Source organism: Coregonus lavaretus, assembly GCF_964263955.1.
Source record: "Coregonus lavaretus genome assembly, chromosome: 26".
NCBI classification, from domain to species: Eukaryota; Metazoa; Chordata; class Actinopteri; order Salmoniformes; family Salmonidae; genus Coregonus; species Coregonus lavaretus.
In genome coordinates, this window is record NC_140013.1 from 39,609,061 (window position 1) to 39,633,371 (window position 24,311).

General features: G+C 46.5%; 1 protein-coding gene across 1 annotated transcript; it reads left to right on the plus strand.

Annotated features, from left to right (window-relative positions):
- Window positions 1–396: 396 nt before the first annotated feature.
- Window positions 397–22,417, plus strand: igsf10 (immunoglobulin superfamily, member 10; the record flags this gene model as incomplete). Its single annotated transcript, XM_084142857.1, has 10 exons — window positions 397–632; window positions 939–1,068; window positions 4,409–4,799; window positions 11,840–12,610; window positions 12,750–14,642; window positions 14,955–15,925; window positions 16,148–16,931; window positions 17,156–18,056; window positions 20,371–20,737; window positions 20,867–22,417. Exons 1-10 carry the CDS (start codon window positions 430–432, stop codon window positions 22,415–22,417), a joined length of 7,962 nt encoding a protein of 2,653 aa, XP_083998983.1. The 5' UTR covers window positions 397–429.
- Window positions 22,418–24,311: the final 1,894 nt, after the last annotated feature.

Here is a 24,311-nt window from a genome sequence, read left to right on the forward strand (position 1 = left end):
TCTCAATTTATTTAATGCACATATTGTTTCAAATACATTTCTGCTGATTCATTAGGATTTTGTTTTACATTTGCTAAGTTAAAACTATGTTTCTGCCATGCACACACACCCACACACACACACACACACACACACACCCACACACACACTACATTTCTCTACCTCCTTTCTTTTTTACTCTCCCTCTTTTCTCTCCCTCTCTCTCTCTCTCCCTCTCTTTCCCTCTCTCTCTCCCCATCCCTCATTGTATTTGTGATTTCTCTCTGACACACAATACTCTGCATTCTTTGCACTTATGTAATTAGTCCTTCTATAAACTAATCAACCAACCCCTGTGTCTCTCCAGCAGGTTGACACTCATTAATGAGAGGAGAGGAACCTGAGCCCGTGCAGTGTGTGATTGAGTGTGAAGCTCTCTCCCTCTCCAGAATGAGTGTGTGTGCCGACGGCCCCTCATACCTGCGGCGGTGGCTGCTGACGGCTGTGTTTGTCTTGGCCTCTCTGCTACCAGGAACCAGCGGATGCCCCAAATCGTGCGCGTGCTATGTTCCCACCGAAGTGCACTGTACCTTCAGATACCTGACCGCATTACCAGGCCAGATCCAGACGGCTGTGGAAAGAATTAACCTAGGGTTAGAGTCAGACTCTCTCTCTCTCTCTCTCTCTCTCTCTCTCTCTCTCTCTCTCTCTCTCTCTCTCTCTCTCTCTCTCTCTCTCTCTCTCTCTCTCTCTCTCTCTCTCTCTCTCTCTCTCTCTCTCTTTCTCTCTGCTCTCTCTCTCTCCGCTCTCTCTCTTTCCCTCTCCCAGTCTCTGTTTTCTCATCCCCTACTAATGCACATACAGTATATTTTAGTTATATATTAGACAGTTGATGTAGCATTTTTGAGCAAGAATGCATTATTCACAGCCAGATTGTTTCCCTACACTCTTCTCTGTAGGTACAACAGTATAACTGCATTGAGGGAGAATGATCTGTCTGGGCTGGAGCACCTGGAGCTGTTGATGCTTCACAGCAACACCATCCACAGCATCGCTGACGGGGCCTTTCAAGACCTCAAGTCCTTACAGGTATACCTACAGCACTGTCAGAAACACCTGTTGATATACAGGTAACTGCCAAAAATAATGGAAACACTTGAGTAAATGAGGGATACTAAGTATATTGAAATCATGTGCTTCCACACAGGTGTGGTTCCTGAGTTACAGTTTTTTTCCAACTGCTTACACACAAAATCTTTTCATGTCACACGATTTTTGAAAACCTCTCACTCAAAGTGCAAAACTACACACCAAATCTCCAAAACCATAAGCTATTTCTCAGCCTTTGACTCAGTTGTCAATTGCATAAAACACTTTTTTCAAAACACTACACACAATTCTCTACCTAAAACACAAAAATCTAACAGGAAGTGACTTGCTTTCCTTTTCCAAACACAACCAATCAAAATGCTACACTTATTCACCAGGTCACACACACACTCCTCACATGTGCAAACACTAATTGCTTAACTGATCACTAACCAATCACTGCTTTACTGTAGTATAGGCCTATAAATAGGTCAAAGGTCAGATTACCTGTTTTGAACAATGGATGCCAACAATGGACAGAGAGCAAGAGGAGTAGGAGGGAGAGGCAGGGGACAACAACGAGGACAAATTCAAAGATGAATAGTTGGAAGAGGAAGAAGAAGAGGGCAAAGAAGAGAAGGAAGGAGAGCCATCTCTGATGAGATTAGGGCAACACTTGTTGATCATGTGATCAACCATGGTTTGTCTATGAGAGAGGCTGGACTGAGAGTCCAGCCCAACTTGAGTCGATTTACAGTGGTGTCCATAATTCGAACCTTCAGAAATGAGATCAGGTATGCAACTATCTAATGACTATTTTAGCATTACAGTAATGTACTGTAAAATACGTATGACTGCATAGTATTGCATAAACATTTGTAACTCTAAGCCATCCATTTACTGCATTGAATGAATGAGGTTGGTTATCATGATGTACTACCTTTTTTTGTACATTGTTTACAGTTCCTATGCTGAACACATACTGTGTTTGAATTCTGTACAGAGTGGAAAGGCAAATACATCATGGAGGACGAGGACGCTTGTTTACAGATGTACAAGAGACTGCAATTATAAATATGGTTTTGGCCAACAATGCAATTACTGATTTGAGAGATAAGAGAGCATATCTTGAATAATGACACCATATTTAACAACATCAATTCTGTAAGCCTGTCGACCATACAACGCATCCTCCAACGGCACCAAGTGACGATGAAACAACTTTACAAGGTGCTATTTGAGAGAAACTCTGACAGAGTCAAGAATCTGCAACATGACTTTGTAGAGGTATGTATGCAACACTACTTCCAGTACTTCAGACATACCATATTTACTCATCTGTATATCCTTTTGTCTGTTACAGAGAGTATTGGAGATGGATGCCCATGTAATTCGCCATGAATTTATTTATGTGGATGAGGATGGCTTCAACCTCACCAAAACCAGGCGCCGCAGAAGAAATGTAATAGGACAGAGGGCAATTACCAATGTCCCTGGACAGCGTGGGGGTAATATAACTGTGTGCTGCCATCACTCAAAACGGGGTCCTCCATCACAATGCCACACTGGGTCCGTACAACACGGCCATATGCTCACTTTTCTGGATGCAATTTACACAATTCTTGTCCCTGATCCAGATCAGGAGCCTGCTAGATTTGTGGTTATATGGGACAATGTTAGTTTTCACTGGGCTGTTCTGGTCCAAAACTGGTTTGCCACCCATCCACAATTTGTAGTTTTGTACCTACCCCCATATTCACCTTTTCTAAATCCCATAGAGGAATTATTCTCAGCCTGGCGCTGGAAAGTGTATGATCGCCAACCCTATGCCCGCATGCCGCTTCTCCAGGCAATGGAGGACGCATGTGGGGACATAGAGGTTGCCTCTGTCCAAGGTTGGATACGCCATGCTAGGAGATACTTCCCTCGATGTTTGGTAAGAGAAAACGTATCTTGTGATGTGGACGAAGAATTGTGGCCAGACCCAGCCCGGAGAAGAGATGAAGCGTAGCTTAGCACTGGTGACTGCCCCCCCCCCCCCCCCCCCACCACCACCAATTCCTGGACTGCCCCCCCCAGGACCCCACACACACAATTGTGTTCTTTACTGTATTCTAAAGAATATACTTTTGGTTTACATATGTTTATGCTTTTGTTTTATGCTACTGTATACAACAGTAATGTTTGGCCTAATAAATATTTTCTGTTTCTACATTGCATTGGTGTTTACAGTGTACTTGTTACCCCTCTCAGCAGATTACTATGTTTTTTAGAACATTGTATTGAAATGTAGATATAAGCCTATGAAAGACCAAAGAGCTTTAGATTTAGAACAACAGTGTTTACATGGTATATGCAAAAATGTACTATTATGAAAGAAGTGTTTGCCATTTGATGCAAATGCTTCATTCTGACATGTGTTTATGGCATTTTGAATGCAGTGTTAAATTTTGAAGGAGATGTGAGGCATTTTGCATTTTGTGTGTGCAGTTTTGGCAATTGTGTGTAGAGTTTTGAAAAAAGGAGACATAGTTTTGAAAACGTGTGTAAGCAGTTGGAAAAAACTGTAAGCAATTAACGTCCCATCATGCTTAGGGTCACGTATGAAACGGCTGGGCACGCCATGATTTTGGCCATTATTTTGGCTACCATGGCTATGCCCCCATCCAGAGGGCACGAGTGGTCACTGAATGGTTTGATGAGCGTGAAATCGATGTGAACCATATTACATGGCCGTCTCAATCACCAGAGATTCTGGAGCAGTGCCTGAGACAGCGTTTTCCACCACCATCAACAAAACACCAAATTATGGAATTTCTCTTCGAATAATGGTGTTGCATCCCTCCAATAGAGTTCCAGAAACTTGTAGAATCTATACCAAGATTCTTCTGAGCAGGCTTTTTCCCAATCTAGTGGAGCCACAGAACCAAGCATGCTAAGACATTAATAAATACAAGTTCTTCCTTACAGTAACATCTTTCAAACAGCAACGCAAAGTGCAATTGATCTTGGAAAAGATATCACTAAATACACAGAGACTTTGTCCGTGGTGTTAATATTTTATTTTATTGTAGGCCCTGAGGGTTAGGGGGGATATATAAAAGGCATTGGACAGCATCCCTTAATAACTGCTTTGATGTACTCTTATTTAAAGCCTTTCACCACAGCTGACTTCTGGAAGCCCTCCCAGACAGAATAACCTCACATCACCTCTGGCCCAGCTTCTTTTATAACACAGTGTCTCTATTGAAGCGCTTCAAACAAGTTAGCCGTGGCACACTCATGCTCCGGGGGGCCTCGATGCGACTATAACTTGTGTTTTTTAACGACGTGCCTTCAGGTCCTGAAGATGAGCTACAACAGAGTGAAGGAGATAAACAAGGACACCTTCCAAGGCCTGGAGGGCCTGGTGCGACTCCACGTTGACCACAACCGCATCGAGTTCATCAACCCGGAGGCCTTCTACGGTCTGACCGCGTTACAGCTGGTCCACCTGGAGGGCAACCTGCTCCAGCAGCTCCACCCGGACACCTTCATCACGCTGAGGCACAGCCAGGTGTTCAAAGTGTCCTCCGTCAGGAACATCCACCTGTCTGACAACCTCCTCACCAGCCTCCCCAAAGACGTCTTCACTGGATGCTCTCAGCTGGAGAACGTCTACCTCCATGGCAACCCCTGGTCTTGCGACTGTCGCATGGATTGGTTCCCAGAGTGGGCGGAGAGAAATTCAGGTAAAGATACATTACATTTCTGACTGCAACATTCTGAATGTTTCACTAAACTGAGTAGGCCCCAGATCTGTTGCACTGTAAAACCGAATAAGTTAGCAGAACTCAATACATTTATTTAACCAGGTAAGCCAGTTGAGAACAAGTTCTCATTTACAACTGTGACCTGGCCAAGATAAAGCAAAGCAGTGCGATAAAAACAACACAGAGTTACATATGAGGTAAAAAAAACATAAAGTCAAAAAATTATGTGCAGATGTAATTTTTTGGGGTGCCACAGGGTTCAATTCTGCTAACTAATTTCAGATGGGCTGTGTACAGGTGCAGTGATCGGTAAGGTGCTCTGACAACTGATGCTTAAAGTTAGTGAGGGAGATAAGTGTCTCCAGCTTCAGAGATTTTTGCAAAATTCGTTCCAGTCATTGGCAGCAGAGAACTGGAAGGAATGGCGGCCAAAGGAGGTGTTGGCTTTGGGGATGACCAGTGAGATATACCTGCTGGAGCGCAGACTACGGGTGGGTGCTGCTATGGTGACCAATGAGCTAAGATAAGGCGGGGATTTGCCTAGCAGTGATTTATAGATGGCCTGGAGCCAGTGGGTTTGACGACGAACATGTAGTGAGGACCAGCCAACAAGAGCGTACAGGTCACAGTGGTGGGTAGTGTATGGGGCTTTGGAGACAAAACGGATGGCACTGTGATAGACTACATCCAATTTGCTGAGTAGAGTGTTGGAGGCTATTTTGTAAATGACATCGCCAAAGTCAAGGATCGGTAGGATAGTCCGTTTTATGAGGGCATGTTTGGCTGCATGAGTGAAGGAGGCTTTGTTGCGAAATAGGAAGCCGATTCTAGATTTAACTTTGGATTGGAGATTCTTAATGTGAGTCTGGAAGGAGAGTTTACAGTCTAACCAGACACCTAGGTATTTGTAGTTGTCCACATACTCTAGGTCAGACCCGTCGAGAGTAGTGATTGTAGTCGGGTGGGCGGGTGCCAGCAGTGTTCGATTTGAAGAGCATGCATTTAGTTTTACTAGTGTTTAAGAGCAGTTGGAGGCTACTGAAGGAGTGTTGTATGGCATTGAAGCTCGTTTGGAGGTTTGTTAACACAGTGTCCAATGAAGGGCCAGATGTATACAAAATGGTGTCGTCTGCGTAGAGGTGGATCTGAGAGTCACCAGCAGCAAGAGCTACATCATTGATATACACGGAGAAAAGAGTCGGCCCAAGAATTGAACCCTGTGGCACCCCCATAGAGACTTAGATTACTTACATTCAGTAATCTTGCTCTGATTTGTCATCCTAAGGGTCCCAGAGATCAAATGTAGCATGGTTTTGTTTGATGAAATCCGATTTTATATTCAAATGTAGGAACTGGGTTCTACAGTTTGAATCCCTGCTGTCTCTGGCTCCACACCCACCCCGCCCGGCCATCTAGATATGTGAAAGTTAGTGTATGTCTGCTAAATGACTAAAATGTCAAATGTAAATAAGCTAATGATCCATCATGTATGACATTCCTGGGAGTGTGTAAACTTACATTTTGTATTACCATATCATTTTTGAATGTTCTCTATAGTTATGTACTTGAAAATGTATCAATTGACCAATTAGACATTTGGGCAGACTTGATACAAAATAGTCCAGTATTGCAATGCTTCACTGGATCAATCTGAAACTTTGCACACACACACTGCCCCCATCTAGTGGCCAAAATCTAAATTGCGCCTAAACTGGAATATTATATTTTGGCCTTTCTCTTGCATTTCAAAGAATAAAAATAAATAAATAGAAAATTCATGTTTTTTTGTTTGTATTATCTTTTACCAGATCTAATGTGTTATATTCTCCTACATTAAATTCACATTTCCACAAACTTCAAAGTGTTTCCTTTCAAATGGTATCAAGAATATGCATATCCTTGCTTCAGGTACTGAGCTACAGGCAGTTAGATTTAGGTATGTCATTTTAGGCAAAAATGGGGAAAAAAGGGTCCGATCCAATTTTGGTTACAGGTAACTTAAAGTAATTAGAATTATTAACTTTATTACTATGATCTACAGTAACTTAAATATATATACAGTATATATTGATTTAACTCATAATGTTTAAGTAAACATAACACACCCCTTTCAAGTAGTTTTACTACAAACTTCATGTTACATGAACTTAATATTTTTGTGTTATGCTTACTTCCTAGCTATTAACCTGTAATCAATTATTTTAAGTTGCGACAACTAATACGCAAATTAAAAACTATAACTTACTTAAATCAAAAGGTAGTTGTATATCTAATCAAAAACTTTGTGGCAACTGATTACATAGGTTTATTTTTTTGCACCAAATCAAACAAATTAATTGTAATGTTAATAGAACTAAAACTAAAAAACATTTACAAATGAATGCTTTTAAACCAGGAATAATATGGATTTATTGTTGCAGTAACAATAACACATTTCCTGAAGAAAATACATTTAAAGTCAGAGTAGATTTAAAGAGAATACAGTAAAAGGTGTTAGAGAACATAGTGCAAGGTTCCACAATTAAAAAGCACAGATTGGGGTCAATGTCTCAGTGGAGGTCAGGTTTGGGTGAGTTATTTTAATCCAGTCGATTTGGTAAGTAAACTGAAATTCTAATATTTTCCTCATTGCCTCCTTTGAGGAAGGGCTACCAGTGAGTCACCAAGCTCTGGCATGTCTGAATCCTCCACCTGAACTACACAATGCACTTCAGATGAGAATACTAGACAGACATGTTATATAGCAATATATCTACGCTGACCTATGGTTGGCCAGATAGACCATATTCACCCATCTAATCCTCTCAGATCACCTCAGGGTGGGTTGATTGGGAATGGGCACTACCTTGCATGTTTTGAAAAATCCGGAAACTTCCTCACGCAGCAACACAGGAAGAGCATGGAGAACAGTTGTACGCCTTGTGTGGGCATCATGTAGTCCCTAAAGGGATACATGAATGTCAATTTTATGACATAGGCTTAATAATCTAACCTGGTACCAGAGAAAGATTAGAATATTTAGCCTTGAATCACTTGTGACGTGCTCAGCTTGGTTTAATTAGGAACCTGGTACAATGGAACCAATGGAATAGTCCCAAAAGTGGAAAATACTTATTAAGCCTAGTCCTGGACTATAAAGCAAGCTCAATAGAGAATCTCCATAGAACATTATTTTAGTCCAGGACCAGGCTTAATCTGTGTCTGGGAAATCTCCCCTCAAGGTTTAATAAGTAGTTGATATTTGCATTGGACAAAGATCTGATTCCAGTGCAATGTGTAGTCCTCTGTCTTACCTGTAGATCATGATACCTCAGATTGTCAACCAAAGCATCAGCAGTCCTTCCAGTCTTCGATGCCCTCTGTCTGTGATGGTCAATCTCAGCATAGAAGATACAGGACTAAGATTGAATCGTACTACACCTGCTCCGACGCTCGTCGGATGTGGCAGGGATTGCAAACTATTACGGACTACAAAGGGAAGCACAGCCGCTAGTTGCCCAGTGACACAAGCCTACCAGACGAGCTAAATTACTCCTATGCTCGCTTCGAGGAAAGCAACACTGAAGCATGCATGAGAGCATCAGCTGTTCCAGACGACTGTGTGATCACGCTCTCCATAGCCAATGTGAGTAAGACCTTGAAACAGGTCAACATTCACGAGGTCGCAGGGCCAGACGGATTACCAGGACATGTACTCCGAGCATGCACTGACCAACTGGCAAGTGCCTTCACTGACATTTTCAACCTGTCCCTGACTGAGTCTGTAATACCAACATGTTTCAAGCAGACCACCATATTCCTTATGCCCAAGAACACTAAGGTAACCTGCCTAAATGACTACCGACATGTAGCACTCACGTCTTTAGCCATGAAGTGCTTTGAAAGGCTGGTCATGGCTCACATCAACACCATTATCGCAGAAACCCTAGACCCACTCTAATTTGCATACTGCCCCAACAGATCCACAGATAATGCAATCTCTATTGCACTCCACACTGCCCTTTCCCACCTGGACAAAAGGAATACCTACGTGAGAATGCTATTCATTGACTCAAGCTCAGCGTTCAACACCATAGTGCGCTCAAAGCTCATCACTAAGCTAAGGACCCTGGGACTAAACACCTCCCTCTGACACTGGATCCTGGACTTCCTGATGGGCCACCCCCAGGTGGTAAGGGTAGGTAACAACACATCTGCCACGCTGATCCTCAACACGGGGGCCCCTCAGGGGTGCGTGCTCAGTCCACTCCTGTACTCCATGTTCACCCATGACTGCATGGCCAAGCACGACTCCATCACCATCATTAAGTTTGCTGACAACACAACAGTGGTAGGCCTGATCACCGATGATGAGACAGCCTATAGGGAGGAGGTCAGAGACCTGGCCGTGTGGTGCCAGGAAAACAACCTCTCCCTCAACGTGACAAAGACAAAGGAGATGATTGTGGACTACAGGAAAAGGAGGACAGAGCAAGCCCCCATTCTCATCGACGGGGCTGTAGTGGAGCAGGTTGAGAGCTTCAAGTTTCTTGGTGTCCACATCACCAACAAACTATCATGGTCCAAACACACCAAGACAGTCATGAAGAGGGCACAACAAAGTATATTCCCCCTCAGGAGACTGAAAAGATTTGGCATGGGTCCTCAGATCCTCAAAAAGTTCTACAGCTGCAACATCGAAAGCATCCTGACTGGTTGCATCACCACCTGGTATGGCAACTGCTTGGCCTCAGACCGCAAGGCACTACAGAGGGTAGTGTGTATGGCCCAGTACATTACTGGGGCCAAGCTTCCTGCCATCCAGGACATCTTTACCAGGTGGTGTCAGAGGAAGGCCCTAAAAATGTCCAAAGACTCCAGCCACCCTAGTCATAGACTGTTCTCTCTGCTACCACATGGCAAGCGGTACCGGAGCACCAAGTCTAGGTCCAAAAGCCCCCCCCCCCCCCCCCCCCCCCTCTTTTACGCTGCTGCTACTCTCTGTTTATTATCTAAGCATAGACACTTTACCTCTACCCACATGTACATATTACCTCAATTACCTCGACTAACCTGTGTCCCCGCACATTGACTCGCTACTGTTTTTTTATTTTACTGCTGCTCTTTAATTATTTTTATTTATATATTTTTTACTTAACACTTATTTTTCTTAAAACTGCATTGTTGGTTAAGGGCTTGTAAGTAAGAATTTCAAATGATGTAGGCCTAGTACTGTTGAATCAGAGAATTACAGAAAACGATATTCATAACTTTAATTTTTTTTTTTTTTTTTATCAACGTCAAAAAATAGGCATATGTTATTTGAATAGTACATAAATAATACAGGATTAGTTTTAACTTTCAGAAATCTAAGTACTGCTTTTGAATTAGGCAGCATGCCATTGAATCAAGTTTAGGCTGCGCCATTTTGTGCACCTGTCATGTTGCACTCAGCAATTGCAGACAGCTAGCAAGCTAGACAAGTAGCGTTGCTAGCAAGCCAACATAGTTGCACATAAACAGGAATCATGGCGTAGCTAATAAGCACATTTTACATAATATGCTTCAGAAAAGAATCATCACATATGACACCAAAATCCTTATGTTTAAGCAACTAGCTAGTTAACGTTATCCATCAACTATTTTTTACAGCGCGTTGGTGAGTTAACTGGCTAGCTAACGTGTTTGGCGCATTTTACAATTCGGATAGGGATAGAGATCTTGACAATGGCTATATTCTCCAATGAAACGCTACCACACAAATACTGTTCAAACATTAAAATGTATAGCTACCGTTACCTATCGAAGCGAAGTAATTAACTTACCGCGTGATCCCTCAGGGGACAGTGCGCACTTGTATTTGTTTGTAGCTCGTGTATTCGTTTGTAGCTGGTGAAGTCCACTCCAGCAGAGACAAATCTGACTCCAGTCACCTTTATATGTCACGCACGCTCCCGGTTCTTGGCTTACCTGCATTTAATTTCCAGCTTTCATTAATTTCTTTAAACTGATTATGTATCATCAACGCTACCTAACATTACTTCCCCACCACCTTCATTTTCAAATCATACTTTCTAACGTTAGCTAGCTAACGTTAGCTCTAGCCAGCTAACCTACCTGGTGCCTAGCTAACTTGCTAACGCTAGCCCTGACTGGCACTTTCCAGTTAACCAGATTGCTAGCTTGACAGATATCCGTTCGAAAAATCATACACGCACAATACAGTTTATAATCATTAATACATTTTTACCATTAAGAAAGTATCCACTGTCGCGGGGACCGTCCCCACCATTTTGGAAAGATTTTGAAATGCCACATGCGTGCCTTTGAACGTTGACGTATATGACGTCAGATGTAATCAAGGTCAAACTTGATAGATATGTGTGCCTGTCAATCTATAATCAGAAGTCCTGTTTACATAAACTCTCAGATACATTTCATCTGAATAAAAAAAGTGAGGTGCATGTTAAAACAGTTATGTTATTACAACGTTTTCACATATATTATGTTTACAGAACTTAATCCAATTATTGAATAGTACTGTTCGGGTTTACAGTGTGGCAGTTACTGTACATAAAATGGACCATATGGGAATGGTACCAGGGTACAGAGTGAAACGTTTATTTATTTATTCAGTAAAGTGATGTTGCGTGAGACAACCTCCAACAGGAAAACCATGCTTGTCCAAAGAAGACAGATTGTTGGAAATACAGCTTTTTCACTTTTTCAATCTCAGCATGACATGATATATTTAATAATAATATTTAATATTTAATTTAATATTCATGAAGTGATACTTAAAAATACTAAAAGACAGGAACAAAGACTCTACTGTTTTATCAAATAATGACAAAGCAAATGTAAATAGATCTAAATCCAGATACTCATTGATTATTTCTTAAAACCAACTTTGTGATTTAGAGCAGTATCATAAACAACATTTTGAAGGAGCGTAAAACATGGAAATTAGGGAACCAACCCCTATTAAATCATGACATAAAAATTGAAATATAAATTCAGGTAATGAACTTGTTTTTCAGCTGTGCTGAAATGCAAGCGAGACAGGAAGTATGCCAGAGGTCAGGCCTGCCCCGTCTGTGAAACCCCCGCTCCCTCTAGAGGCAGGATCCTAACTCAGCTTCCGCATGATGCCTTCACCTGTACCAAGCCCTGGATCCACCCCCATCTGAAGCAGAGGAACATCAGCCTGGACGAGGGGGATTACACCCCCGTCTCCCCCCGAGACTTCATCGCCCCCGTCGGATCTCTGCAGATGAACCTGACAGCTCAGTTCCACAATGACGCTAGCCTTACCTGCACGGTCCAGAGACCGTCAGCCATGGAGAACATGACTCTAACCCAGGTGGAGGAGGGGGAGAATAACGTCACCATGCTCTCCGTCACCGTCTCCACATGGCTGGTCTGTAATATTGACTATGAGCACATCCAGCAGCTCTGGCGCATCCTGGCTACGTACAGCGACGTGCCCATGAGGCTGGAGAGAGGGCTGATGCTCTCCAGGACCCCAGACATGATCTACAAGTACAGCCAGATCAGACCAAAGGAGGGACATGATGAAATCCACACAGACATCGTGGCTGAGATTAAGGCTTCACCCGCGTGGTTGATGCAGGGAGAGGTCAACTTTCAGCTGGACCGCACCACGACCACATTCTCCACCCTGCACATTAAGTACAGGTCAGAGGTCAACCTGCGTGTTGAGAACAAGGTGTCGCAGAGGAGGGACCGTTACAGCTGGACCATCATCAAACGAGACAACCAGACCCAGACTGAGCACGCTGTCCTCATAGGTGGGTCCTACAGTACACAATGTGTAGTGGATGGGCAGAAATGTGTCCATATAATGAATGTAACATACTTTCAGAGCTACAATATAGCAATGTGCATTAAAAAGCAATTTTATTGATGTGATTCTTGTTGTAATTAAAGGTGGGGTAGTGGAACTCAACTGCCAGACCTTTGGGGTGCCAAAGCCCTCTTTAGAGTGGATCTTATCGGACGGCAGTAAGGTGCGGGCACCCTACTCCAGCGAGGACCGCAGGATAGTGATCACAGCTGATGGGAGGCTGACCCTGAGAGGAACAGACACTTCAGACACTGGGCTCTACCGCTGCATCGCCACTAACTACCTGGACGCAGACGTGCTCAGCTTCCGGGTCACGGTGCTGTCTCCCGATGTGGAGGAGGAGGAGGTCAACGGGGTCAAGCTCTCACGGCCTCTGGGCCAGAGTTTGGTTCTAGACTGTGGGTCTGCAGGCAACCCTGAGGCCTCGGTCCAGTGGATTCTACCTGACCACACAGTTCTGGATAAATCCTATGGGAACAGGAAGCTCTATAGGAACGGGACTCTAGGAATAAAAGATCTGACCTCCAGAGACCGGGGATTTTACAGGTGTCTCAATGCTAACTACCTGGGGGTGGACCTGTTGACGTCCCAGGTGACTGTCACTGGGGAGGGGTCCAGGAAGGTGACGGTGGTGGATAGAGAGGGGTCAGGGGCGGAGGTTGGGGTTGACGGGGACATAGAGGAGGGAGAGGATTCCCGCAGTGAGGTACCTTCCTCCAGAACCATCCAGGAGTCCAGGACCCTCACGTCAGATAGGCCCTACCCCGGACTCAGGTCCTCCTCTCACGGCAGAGGATCAGGGGGCTCTGGGGGGAGGAGGAGGAGTGGCCCAGCCAGCAGCAGACGTATATGGAGCAACAGGAGGGTCTTTGATCAAGCCTCCAGGAAAGTAGACCCCCAGAGATTTGCAGAGTTCATGAAGAAAGCTCAAGGTGGTTCAACAACAAAGACGGAGAAAGAAAAAGGAGATTCAGAGCCTGCGATGTATGGGGACGGGGATGCTGCTTCTGGGGAGGGGCTGTCTCATGAAGACCGACTCATTGTTTTACCAAGCAACGTCATGCCAACCCCAGATACTCCAGATGAAAGTAAGATGGGTGTAACTGCAAGCATAGAGAATTTAAACAATCAGAATAATGTCATGGCAACCACCGAGAATGGTGAAACCAGTGTCATGACAACCATGGAGATCCCAGATGACAGTCGGACTAGTTTCACTGTAACAACAGAAAATACTGACAAAGTGACGACAGTGACGACAGAGTCATACACCCGGTCAGACGCCACACCCATCGAATCCACATTCACCCACAGCAGCCACAGCACAGGGAGTATCAGTGAAACTCAGGGTGAGGCCGTCTTTCAATACAGCCCCAGGGTTAGTGGGTCTAGTGGGTCTAGTGGTGAGTCGTACTCTCTGGAGAGGAACACGACAGTACCTCTGAGGCAACCCGTCACGCTCCTCCTCACCGTGACCAACATCACAGACGAAACCCAGATCCTGTTCTCCGGAGAAGCACCTGCAGAACCAGAGACCTCCACCGGGGCGGCGCTATCACTCCTCACCGACCCCAACGTCACCCCCATGATGGACAGTCCCAGATCACCCCCGAGAGAGCCTGAGATGCACACAGCCACTGACCCAGACAGCCAGACCACCTTCACTGCGGTCACCACCACCGAGAGAGAGCAGGATGAGATCACCTTCCACACCACCCAGAGGATCAAGTCCCCCCATCTGCCTGCAGGCTCCACAATCATCTCCCACCAGCAGATCCACATCATCCCCCCTAAGAAGGGCAGAGGAAGAGGAGGAGGAGGAGGGGGCCGGAGGAGGAACTTCCCTGGCAGGAGGAGGTTCATCAAGCCCAACCGGATCACAGACATTCAGTCCATCCTGAACAAACTCAAACAGCCCAACATTGTGAAGACACAAGGCAACAACACAGTACCCTACACTACGGAGCTGACCACAGGTACGTTATGGCATGTTGTTGAAATATGATATGTATTTTCTTGTCTTTGATGTTGACATTATCTTTGTTGGTGAGAGCCTTGAGCCATGAGGAAGAACCAAAATATGATGATGAAGATGATAGCCATGATGATGGTGATGATGATGATGATGATGATGATAATGGTGATGATGATGATGATGATGCTAGCCATGATGATGATGATGATGATGATAATGGTGATGATGATGCTAGCCATGATGATGATGATGATGAAGATGCTAGCCATGATGATGATGATGACGATGATTGTTATTGTTGTTGCTTTTTCAGACTGTGACTGTGATGAGGACGAGAAGAAGACAGGTGGTCAGCGGGTCGTCGTACCAACAACATTGCCTAGATCTCCCAACGTCCCTAGCTACTCTCTAGGAAGAACAGAGAGACCCATCTCTACAACATTGGACACTCCCACCACCACATACTCAACAGAGGCCCCCACCACCACCACCCAGCCCACCCTCACTCACTCTCAGTCCCCCACCACCACCCAGCCCACCTCCTCTCAGTCCAGAGGTGAGGTATCCAGCAGCTACATGACCTCCACTAAAGCCCCAGACTCTGACCCAACACACGATCCTATGACGAGCACAACAGATGAACCAACAACCTCCACCATCACAACCACAACTGCTTCCAAGGTCGTCCGTGGTAAGATCAACTGGGGCAGGCTGGTTGGGAACAGGGACAGGCAGAGGGAAATAGTCAACAGACTACGTAAACCAGCCAGGACCTCAACCACCACAGAGGGCTCAACAACGGTCAAGCCCACCACCACCACCACCACAACTACAACCACAACTACACTGCCCACTCAGCGGTCTCTGGCTGAACCTGTGACCGAGTCACCGTCTAGAGCAGGTAAACACAGAGAGACCCCAGAGAGCTCATCAGACGATGACTATGGGGATTCATGGCCTGACTCTGAGGCCTCGACCACACCCCAGCCTGCCACTAGCCGTGGAACTACAGCCCCAGCCTATGACTACAGGTCCTCCACCACCACAGAGTCTTCCCCTGACACCCAGACCATCGCCTCCCCACCCACAGAAAAACCTGCCCCAAGAGAAGACACAGATGAGGCCTCGTCGTCTGGGTCTGAATCTGGAGGGTCAGGGGGGTATCTATCCCGTAGATTTGGGGGAAACCGGAGACCAAATGGAGGGTCAGGGGGCAGGAGGCCTTTCAGGGGCAGGAGGCCTTTTAAAAAAAACACAACAACTACCGAAGCCCCCAGCACCACCATGGAAACAACAGAGCCTTCAACCACCATGGAAACAACAGAGCCTTCAACCACCATGGAAACAACAGAGCCTTCAACCACCATGGAAACAACAGAGCCTTCAACCACCATGGAAACAACAGAGCCTTCAACCACCATGGAAACAACAGAGCCTTCAACCACCATGGAAACAACAGAGCCTTCAACCACCATGGAAACAACAGAGCCTTCAACCACCATGGAGACCACCATGGAAACCACCATGGAAACCACCATGGAAACCACCATGGAGACCACCACATATCCTGCACGGACCGTCTCCGTCTCCAAGCCCCTGTACACGCCCTCCAGAGAATCAGATAGGTCTGCAGTGACTGTGTCCACTGACATGACCTCTAAGGGGAAAACCACCACAGACTCCGACTCATACGATAATGAGAACTGGACAGATGAGATGGAGTCCACCACTAACCGCCCACGAGCCTACACTTCCACCACCAGGCCCAGAATAACCTCCATCACACCTTATCCAACCACCACCTCAAGGCCTTACATTACATCATCAACCCGCGTCCAGACTAACACCAACTCCATCAGAGTGAACACTAACATCAGGCTCCCGTCAGGGAGAGATAGCCGTTACCAGATCACACAGAGACCCATGATCAGGAGAACCAGGCCCAAGGTGTCCAGCAACAGGGCCAGCAGAGGCCCAGACAAGACCCTGACCTTTGACACACTGACTGTTCTGGAAGCAGAGCAGGGGCACACCAATGCCCCCTACAGCAGCAAGGACATAGACAATGCCATCTCCAACGCCTATACTCACATCACCGGCTATGATACGACAACCGCTAACATTGTGGGCTTTGAGCCGTCCACCAGGGACATGCCCACCAAGGCCAGGATAGTGGGAGGCAACGCGGCCAGCTTCACTGTCCTGTCCAACTCAGACGCCTTCCTGCCCTGTGAGGCTGCGGGCAGCCCTGAACCCACCATCAGCTGGAAACGCTTTTCTTCAAGCACGGGTATGGAAAATAACAGGATATAGATATTTAGCATGTTATAAAACTACTTTGGAATAAAGTTATGCTGTATGTTCATTTATATATTCTCTCTCTCTCTCTCTCTCTCTCTCTCTCTCTCTCTCTCTCTCTCTCTCTCTCTCTCTCTCTCTCTCTCTCTCTCTCTCTCTCTCTCTCTCCTTATACCCTTGACCCTCTTCCTCCCTCTCTCTCTCCCTCCCTTTCAGGAAGCACAATGACCATTAACAGCAAGATGGGCAAGTTTGAGGTGTTCCAGAACGGCACTCTATCCATTCAGAATGCAAACATCAAAGACCGTGGCCAGTACCTCTGCCTGGCTGAGAACGAGCGGGGGTCGGACAAGCTCCTGGTCACCCTGTCCGTGGTGGCCTACCCCTCACGCATCCTGGAGCCCAAGGTACGGGAGATCAAGTCCCACTCAGGGAAGACAGTGGAGATGAAGTGCAAGGCGGAGGGCCGCCCCACCCCTCTGGTCTCCTGGATCCTGGCCAACCGCACCCAAGTCAGGGGCCACAACTCGGGCCCCAGGGTGTCAGTGACCCCAGAGGGCACTCTGCTCATCAAGCAGGTTTCTGTGTATGACCGGGGCCACTACAAGTGCATCGCCAGTAACCCAGCTGGAGCCGACACTGCCACTGTCAGACTGCAGGTGGTGGCAGCACCCCCTGGCATCCTGGAGACCAAACGACAGCAGGTCCAGGCCGGTGTGGGTCAGAGCTTGTTGTTACCCTGTACCGCTCAGGGCAGCCCCCAGCCCACCGTGCACTGGGTCCTCTACGATGGAACGGCGGTGCGGCCCCTGAAGCCCTCTGTGGACCCCAGGGTGTCAGTGTTCGCTAACGGGACGCTCCACCTGACCGATACGGCCACCTCGGACAGCGGGAAGTACGAGTGCATCACCACCAGCTCTACTGGGTCAGAGCGCAGGGTGGTGACGCTGACGGTGGAGAAGAAGGAGATGCCTCCTCAGATCGTGGTGGCGTCACACCGCAGGACGGAGCTGTCGTACGGGGACCAGCTGAGGCTGAACTGCTCGGCCACCGGGGACCCCAAACCCAGGATCATCTGGAGACTACCGTCCAAGGCTGTGGTGGACCAGTGGCACAGGTAATGAGGACATAATCTGTAATGCACACGTAATCACACGGACTATTCTGAGACAAACAGGCACAACCACACACATGCAGATAAACATGCACACACACTGAAAGGTATCCAGGTTCTCCGTGCTACAACACAGCTGTTTAAACACAACAAAATATACATTATTGTAACTTCTCCCCAAATGATTTAGTTGTGTTTCCAGTGCAGAGAGCCAAGACTGGGGTTCTCATGCCTCTCCAATATAAGATTGAGTTAGTCGATCCATGCACTGAGCACCTAAAACCCTGGATGTTTGAAAATGTACACAAACGTGGATTGAAAACAGAGAAAATAAAAGACAGACAGAACACATCATGTAAAGACTGTTCTGTTATACTGTACAGTATCTCAGTTTTCATTTTAAACTTCTGGTTTAGGGTCTTCATTTTCCCTTCATTTTCAGCTTCCTGCATTGACCCTCAGGGTGCTACCCCTAAAGTGGGGAATAATGGTGTTGGTGTTTTTATAATCATATTAGTCGATCCCCATGTGTTTAACATCAGGAGAGAAGGTGAATAAGATGCTTGAGCTCCTTGAGCGTGTGGATTTAAGGTATGACAGATCTGATAACTCAATGGAAAGGGTATTATCATGATTAATGGAATCTAGAAGAAACTGGAGCTGCATGTGAAGTCGTTTTAGATCTGAAAATCAAAGCATCAGTTGGAAGGAAAAGGATGTTTGGCTTGCTTTGTCTGAGTGTGTTTATAATTAACAGTGGACTTTGTTTTGGAAAGAATAGCGTGCCAGTGTCCCCGTCCTCTAAGACTGATATTATGGTTGTGGTGACAATAATATTTCAATTTATACAGGCAATTTTTTTTTCGTTTCAGTATAAAAATTTCAACATGCACACAAGGGAATGTTTGGACCTATCTGGGAAAAAGTTTCCTTTGAATTGATATTCAGACGGCACCTCTAAACATCATTAGCATTAACTAAACGTTGGCAGCATCTGATCTAAAGCTGCATGTTAATGAGATTGAATCTCTCCAAGGACAAAAGGTATACTATTGTCTTCCAATGAACCCATAACATGTCATCTCATGACAAGCCTTAGCATGCTGTTAAACCCAATGAATATGAACCAGAATGAATGACCTTATTCAGCCTCTCAATGTTTTCTCCATTAGCAGTGGTTCTTAGCTGGGGAAAACCTGAGACCAGAATAACTGAGGGGGTATTTGCCAAAATAACAAGGCAAGACGACGGCATTTAGACTGGATATCAACATGAACAAGTTGTATTTTATTTGAGCTAGGACCCAGTCAGAGCTCTTTAAAGAGGAACATGAGAGAAACAGAAGAACATTGGCATTCTGGTGGAGGACTTTATATTGCTCCTAATAATGTAGCTGACATTCTGCCATGTATCCTCTCTGCATGCAACCACTGAAAATAAAAAAAATAGATGTTGGACGTATTTCGTAAAAGAGACTTATGTAGCACATTGGGAAAAAACACCACAACGCTTCCTTTGTGAATGTAACTGTAGAAAAAGGCAGCGTCTAATGGTTTGATTCACTGGTCAGTTCATTGAATCATTATCCCCCCCCCTCCCATTTCATTAGCTGCATTACGTAAATAATTACACTTAGTGGAATGCTTTCCCCTCCCTGTGTTTCTTGTCCGATTTTAAACTTATGGTGGCTGGCTTGGCAACCCTGACATGTTTTCTATTAGTGTTTTATTAGTTTCTGCAACTGTAGTAGGATTCGGAACAAACCATTATTGTGAGTCATTGCCAACGGCCTTGATAAAAGACAGACCCAGGTGAAATACACTTATGCTGATCTGCTGTCAGCCTGTCTGGCCCTGTGAGAATGTCATCTCTCTGTTCCTGCTTCTCTCTCTCCCTCCCTCTGTCTCTGTGTGTCAGTTCCATGAGTGGACCTAGTGGACAGTCTGTGGGGTGGGGCAGGCTCAGATCTGAGGGACTGGGACACCACTCAACGTATGTTTTATGGAGATGGATGGAAGTACCAAGCAGGAGCACATATATGCTCCACAGGAGGAGAAGTCATTAGACACTGTTCGTGTGGTGACATGACTGCTGCTGAAGAAGCTGCAGAATGTTCCAATTAAAACAGAAAATACTCCCTACATGGCCTAGTGTTCTTCTGCATAATGTTATCAATCATAAGAAATGTAAATCTTTTTCACTTTTTTAAAAGCATTGGGGAAAAAAGCAATATTATATCTGAGAAAATTGCATTCTTTCTTTCCACTGCTATATCTGTTATCTTCAAATGATGATACTTTCTTATCTATTTATCCAGGATGGGAAGCCGGATCCAGGTCCTGGACAACGGCACCCTGGTCATGGACTCTGTGAGTGACAAGGACGCTGGGGAATACCTGTGTGTGGCGCGCAGCAAGGTGGGAGACGACCTCCAGCTCATGAAGGTCACTGTGTCCATGAAGCCGGCCAAGATCGAGCCCAAGACGTACGGTAAGAAGCAGGTCCCCTACGGCAACGACCTGAAGGTGGACTGTAAGGCGTCTGGGACACCGGAGCCAGAGATCTCCTGGGGCCTGCCGGACGGCACCATGGTCAACAGCGCCCTGCAGTCAGACAGCAGCAGTGGCGGGGGACGCGCACGGCGATACATCCTGTTTGACAATGGCACGCTCTATCTTAATCAGGTGTGTAATCTTACATTGGCCTGCTACTCTGTAGAAATTATTGGCCGGTATTTATTGGTTAAAGATGTATTCCTTCTCTGTCTTTGTAGTCCTCTGACTCTGAACTGCTGGTGTTGTGTCTGTCTACAGGTGGGCATGGCGGAGGAGGGCGACTACACATGCTATGCTGAGAACCAGCTGGGCAAGGACGAAATGCACGTCCACATCACCGTGGTGATGGCAGCGCCACGAATACGGACGCCCAGCCGGACCTACGCCCAGGTGAAGCCTGGAGGCAACATCCGCTTCGACTGCGAAGCCACAGGCGAGCCCAAGCCCAAGATCCTGTGGATGCTCCCCAGTAACGACATGATTGCAGCCTCCAATGAGCGCTATCTTATGCACGTCAACGGCTCCCTGGACATCTGGGACGTTAAGCTGGTGGATGCTGGGGAGTATGTGTGCATGGCTCGCAACACCGCTGGGGACGACAGCAAAGTTTACAAGATGGAAATCTATGGCAACCCTCCGGTGATCAACGGCTACTACCAGAACAGGACCGTGGTGAAAGACACGGCCACCAAGTACTCCAGGAAGTTCATAGACTGCAAGGCCGCTGGAGACCCGCCTCCCAAGATCACCTGGATCATGCCGGATAACATCTTCCTGAACGCTCCGTACTTCGGCAGCAGGATCAACGTCCATCACAACGGAACGCTGGAGTTCCGGAACGTCCGTCCAACAGACATGGCGGAGTTCATCTGCATGGCGAGGAACGACGGCGGAGAGGCAGTGATGGTGGTGCAGCTGGAGGTCACTGACATGCTTCGAAGGCCCATCTTCAAGAACCCCTTCAACGAGAGAGTGGTGACCCGTATGGGGAAGACCACGGTCCTGAACTGTTCTGCAGACGGTCACCCGACACCAGAGATCATCTGGCTGCTACCCAACGGAACCCGCTTCATCGGCGGCCCCGACCGGGGCTCACGCCAACATCTAGGCAACGACGGAACTTTCGTCATCTACAACCCCAGCAAGGAGGATGCTGGGAAGTACCGCTGTGCAGCTAAGAACTCGGCAGGCTACATTGAGAAGCTGATAGTTCTGGAGGTGGGCCAGCAGCCCTTAATCCTCACCAGGCCCAGAGGGATCATACGTAGTGTGTCTGGGGACCCTGTGTTCCTCCACTGCCTGGCTGATGGCAGCCCCAGACCCAGCATCTACTGGACCATCCCTGGAGGCCACACCCTGGCCAGGCCGCAGGTCCATGGACGCCACCAGCTGATGGAGAATGGGACCCTGGTGGTCAGGGACACAACCCTCCATGACCGGGGAAACTATGTGTGTCGGGCGCGGAACGACGCTGGCGAGGCAGTTCTCACAGTGCCGGTCATCATCATCGCCTACCCTCCCCACATCACCACGGGACCCCCTCCCACCGTGAGAGCGATGGCGGCGGCGCCCATACAGCTCAACTGTGCCGCCATCGGGATCCCAAAGCCGGAGATTACCTGGGAGCTGCCTGACCTCTCTGTGCTCTCCACGGCGGGGAAAGGGCGGCCCACGGGCAGCGAGCTGCTCCACCCTCAGGGCACGCTGATCATCCAGAGACCCACCACAGCAGACTCTGGCACCTACAAGTGCCTTGCCAAAAACCACCTGGGCACGGACTCACGGGTCACATATTTGCGTGTGCTGTGAGGACCAGCGCTGACTAAAAGGGAATATAAAGCCCCTAGAATATCAACTCTAAACAGACACAGTAACTTCACAGTGTCTCTTATAATGTACAATGTCAGAAAAGACTGTTTTCCACACGTGGACTTGTGAGGAGCGGGGTTTGTGGAATAGTTTGACCACATTACAGCTCACATCAATCAGCCAAATAGCAGAACAGGATTATTGAGAGTAGGAGGAGGGAACGGAGGAGGGAACGGAGGAGGGAGCGAGAAGAAAGAGAAACTGTACAGAAGAGGATCTGTTCTTCGCCAGGAAAGCCGGGACTAGTGAGGTGTTATTCTTATTGTAACAGAGTCAGAGGTCTGGAAACCCACGACTGGTTCTCATTTGAGGTGTTTTTAAAAAGGGGCTAGAGGGTGGGTCTTACAGTGAGCCTACTTGTTGAGTGTTTTGACCAGACGCTTTACCACAGCCTGTGGAGAGAGAGGAAGAGAGAAACTCACTCACTATGTTCCCTCTGGACACTTCCTCAATGTTTATTTTTTGGGGGGGTTGGTAATGACTAAACGTTTCTGCCTATTTAGCTTTTTAAGATACATTTCATATTTCTTATGAACAAATCTGTATATACAGGCAGTATATTTTAATGAAATCTGCCAAATATACATTTTTCATATACATTTTACACTGGATTGTCATACAGTTTTTCATAACAAATTACTCACATTTCTATATGTTCATATTTTTGAATGAGCATTGCTTGTTTGTGATGTTGTTGTCTATCTTCCCCGCTCATGGTTTGATAGTGCTTGTATCAATACCAATGCAGGAGTTCGTTTGGTATTAATACCGACTCTTATGGACGTGAAATGGTCACTCACACAGTATTCAGTGGCATTGTATGAACTGTCACTCAAAGTAAATACAATTATGCATTATTGGTTTTATGTAATAATATATTTATGCCTTTTGTAACTGATATCTACTTTGTGTAAATTAATTGGTACATAGGTGTAAATGAATGGTACCCGGGAGATGAAATTAAACCAAAGATGGAATGTGTTTCTTGTCCTGTATTTTGTCCTGTTTTGACAATGTGAAGCTAATTTGAGCTGACTAATGAGATTTAAACTCACAACGTTTGAGTTGCTAGAAGTCCACCCATCTACCCAGACCAACCACCCTACTTTCATTTTTGCCTTAAGTAACCATATGTCTTATGTAACCATATAAGTGATGCAACCGGTCAGGATGCTCTCGATGGTGCAGCTGTTTAACCTTTTGAGGATCTGAGGACCCATGCCAAATCTTTTCAGTCTCCTGAGGAGGAAAAGGTGTTGTCGTGACCTCTTCACGACTGTATTGGTGTGTTTGGACATGATAGTTTGTTGGTGATGTGGGCAACAAGGAACTTGAAACTCTGGACCCACTCCACTACAGCCCCGTCGATGTGAATGGGGGCGTGTTCGGCTCTCCTTTTCCTGTAGTCCACGATCAGCTCTTTTGTCTTGCTCAAGTTGAGGGAGAGGTTGTTGTCCTGGCACCACACTGCCAGGTCTCTGACCTCCTCCCTATGGGCTGTCTCATCGTTATCTGTGATCAGGCCTACCACTGTTGTGTCGTCAGCAAACTTAATGATGATGTTGAAGTCGTGCTTGGCCACGCAGTCGTGGGGGAACAGGGAGTACCGGCGGGGACTAAGCATGCACCCCTGAGGGGCCCACCTGTTGAGGATCAGCGTGGCAGAGGTGTTGTTGCCTACCCTTACCACATGGGGGCGGCCCATCAGGAAGTACAGGATCCAGTTGCAGAGGGAGGTGTTTAGACAGTTGAATAAGGAGACTACACACTCCTCTGGCCACTACACAGTCTGCACAGTGTTCCCCTTTGTCTTGCTGGCTGGATCACTCCTCTT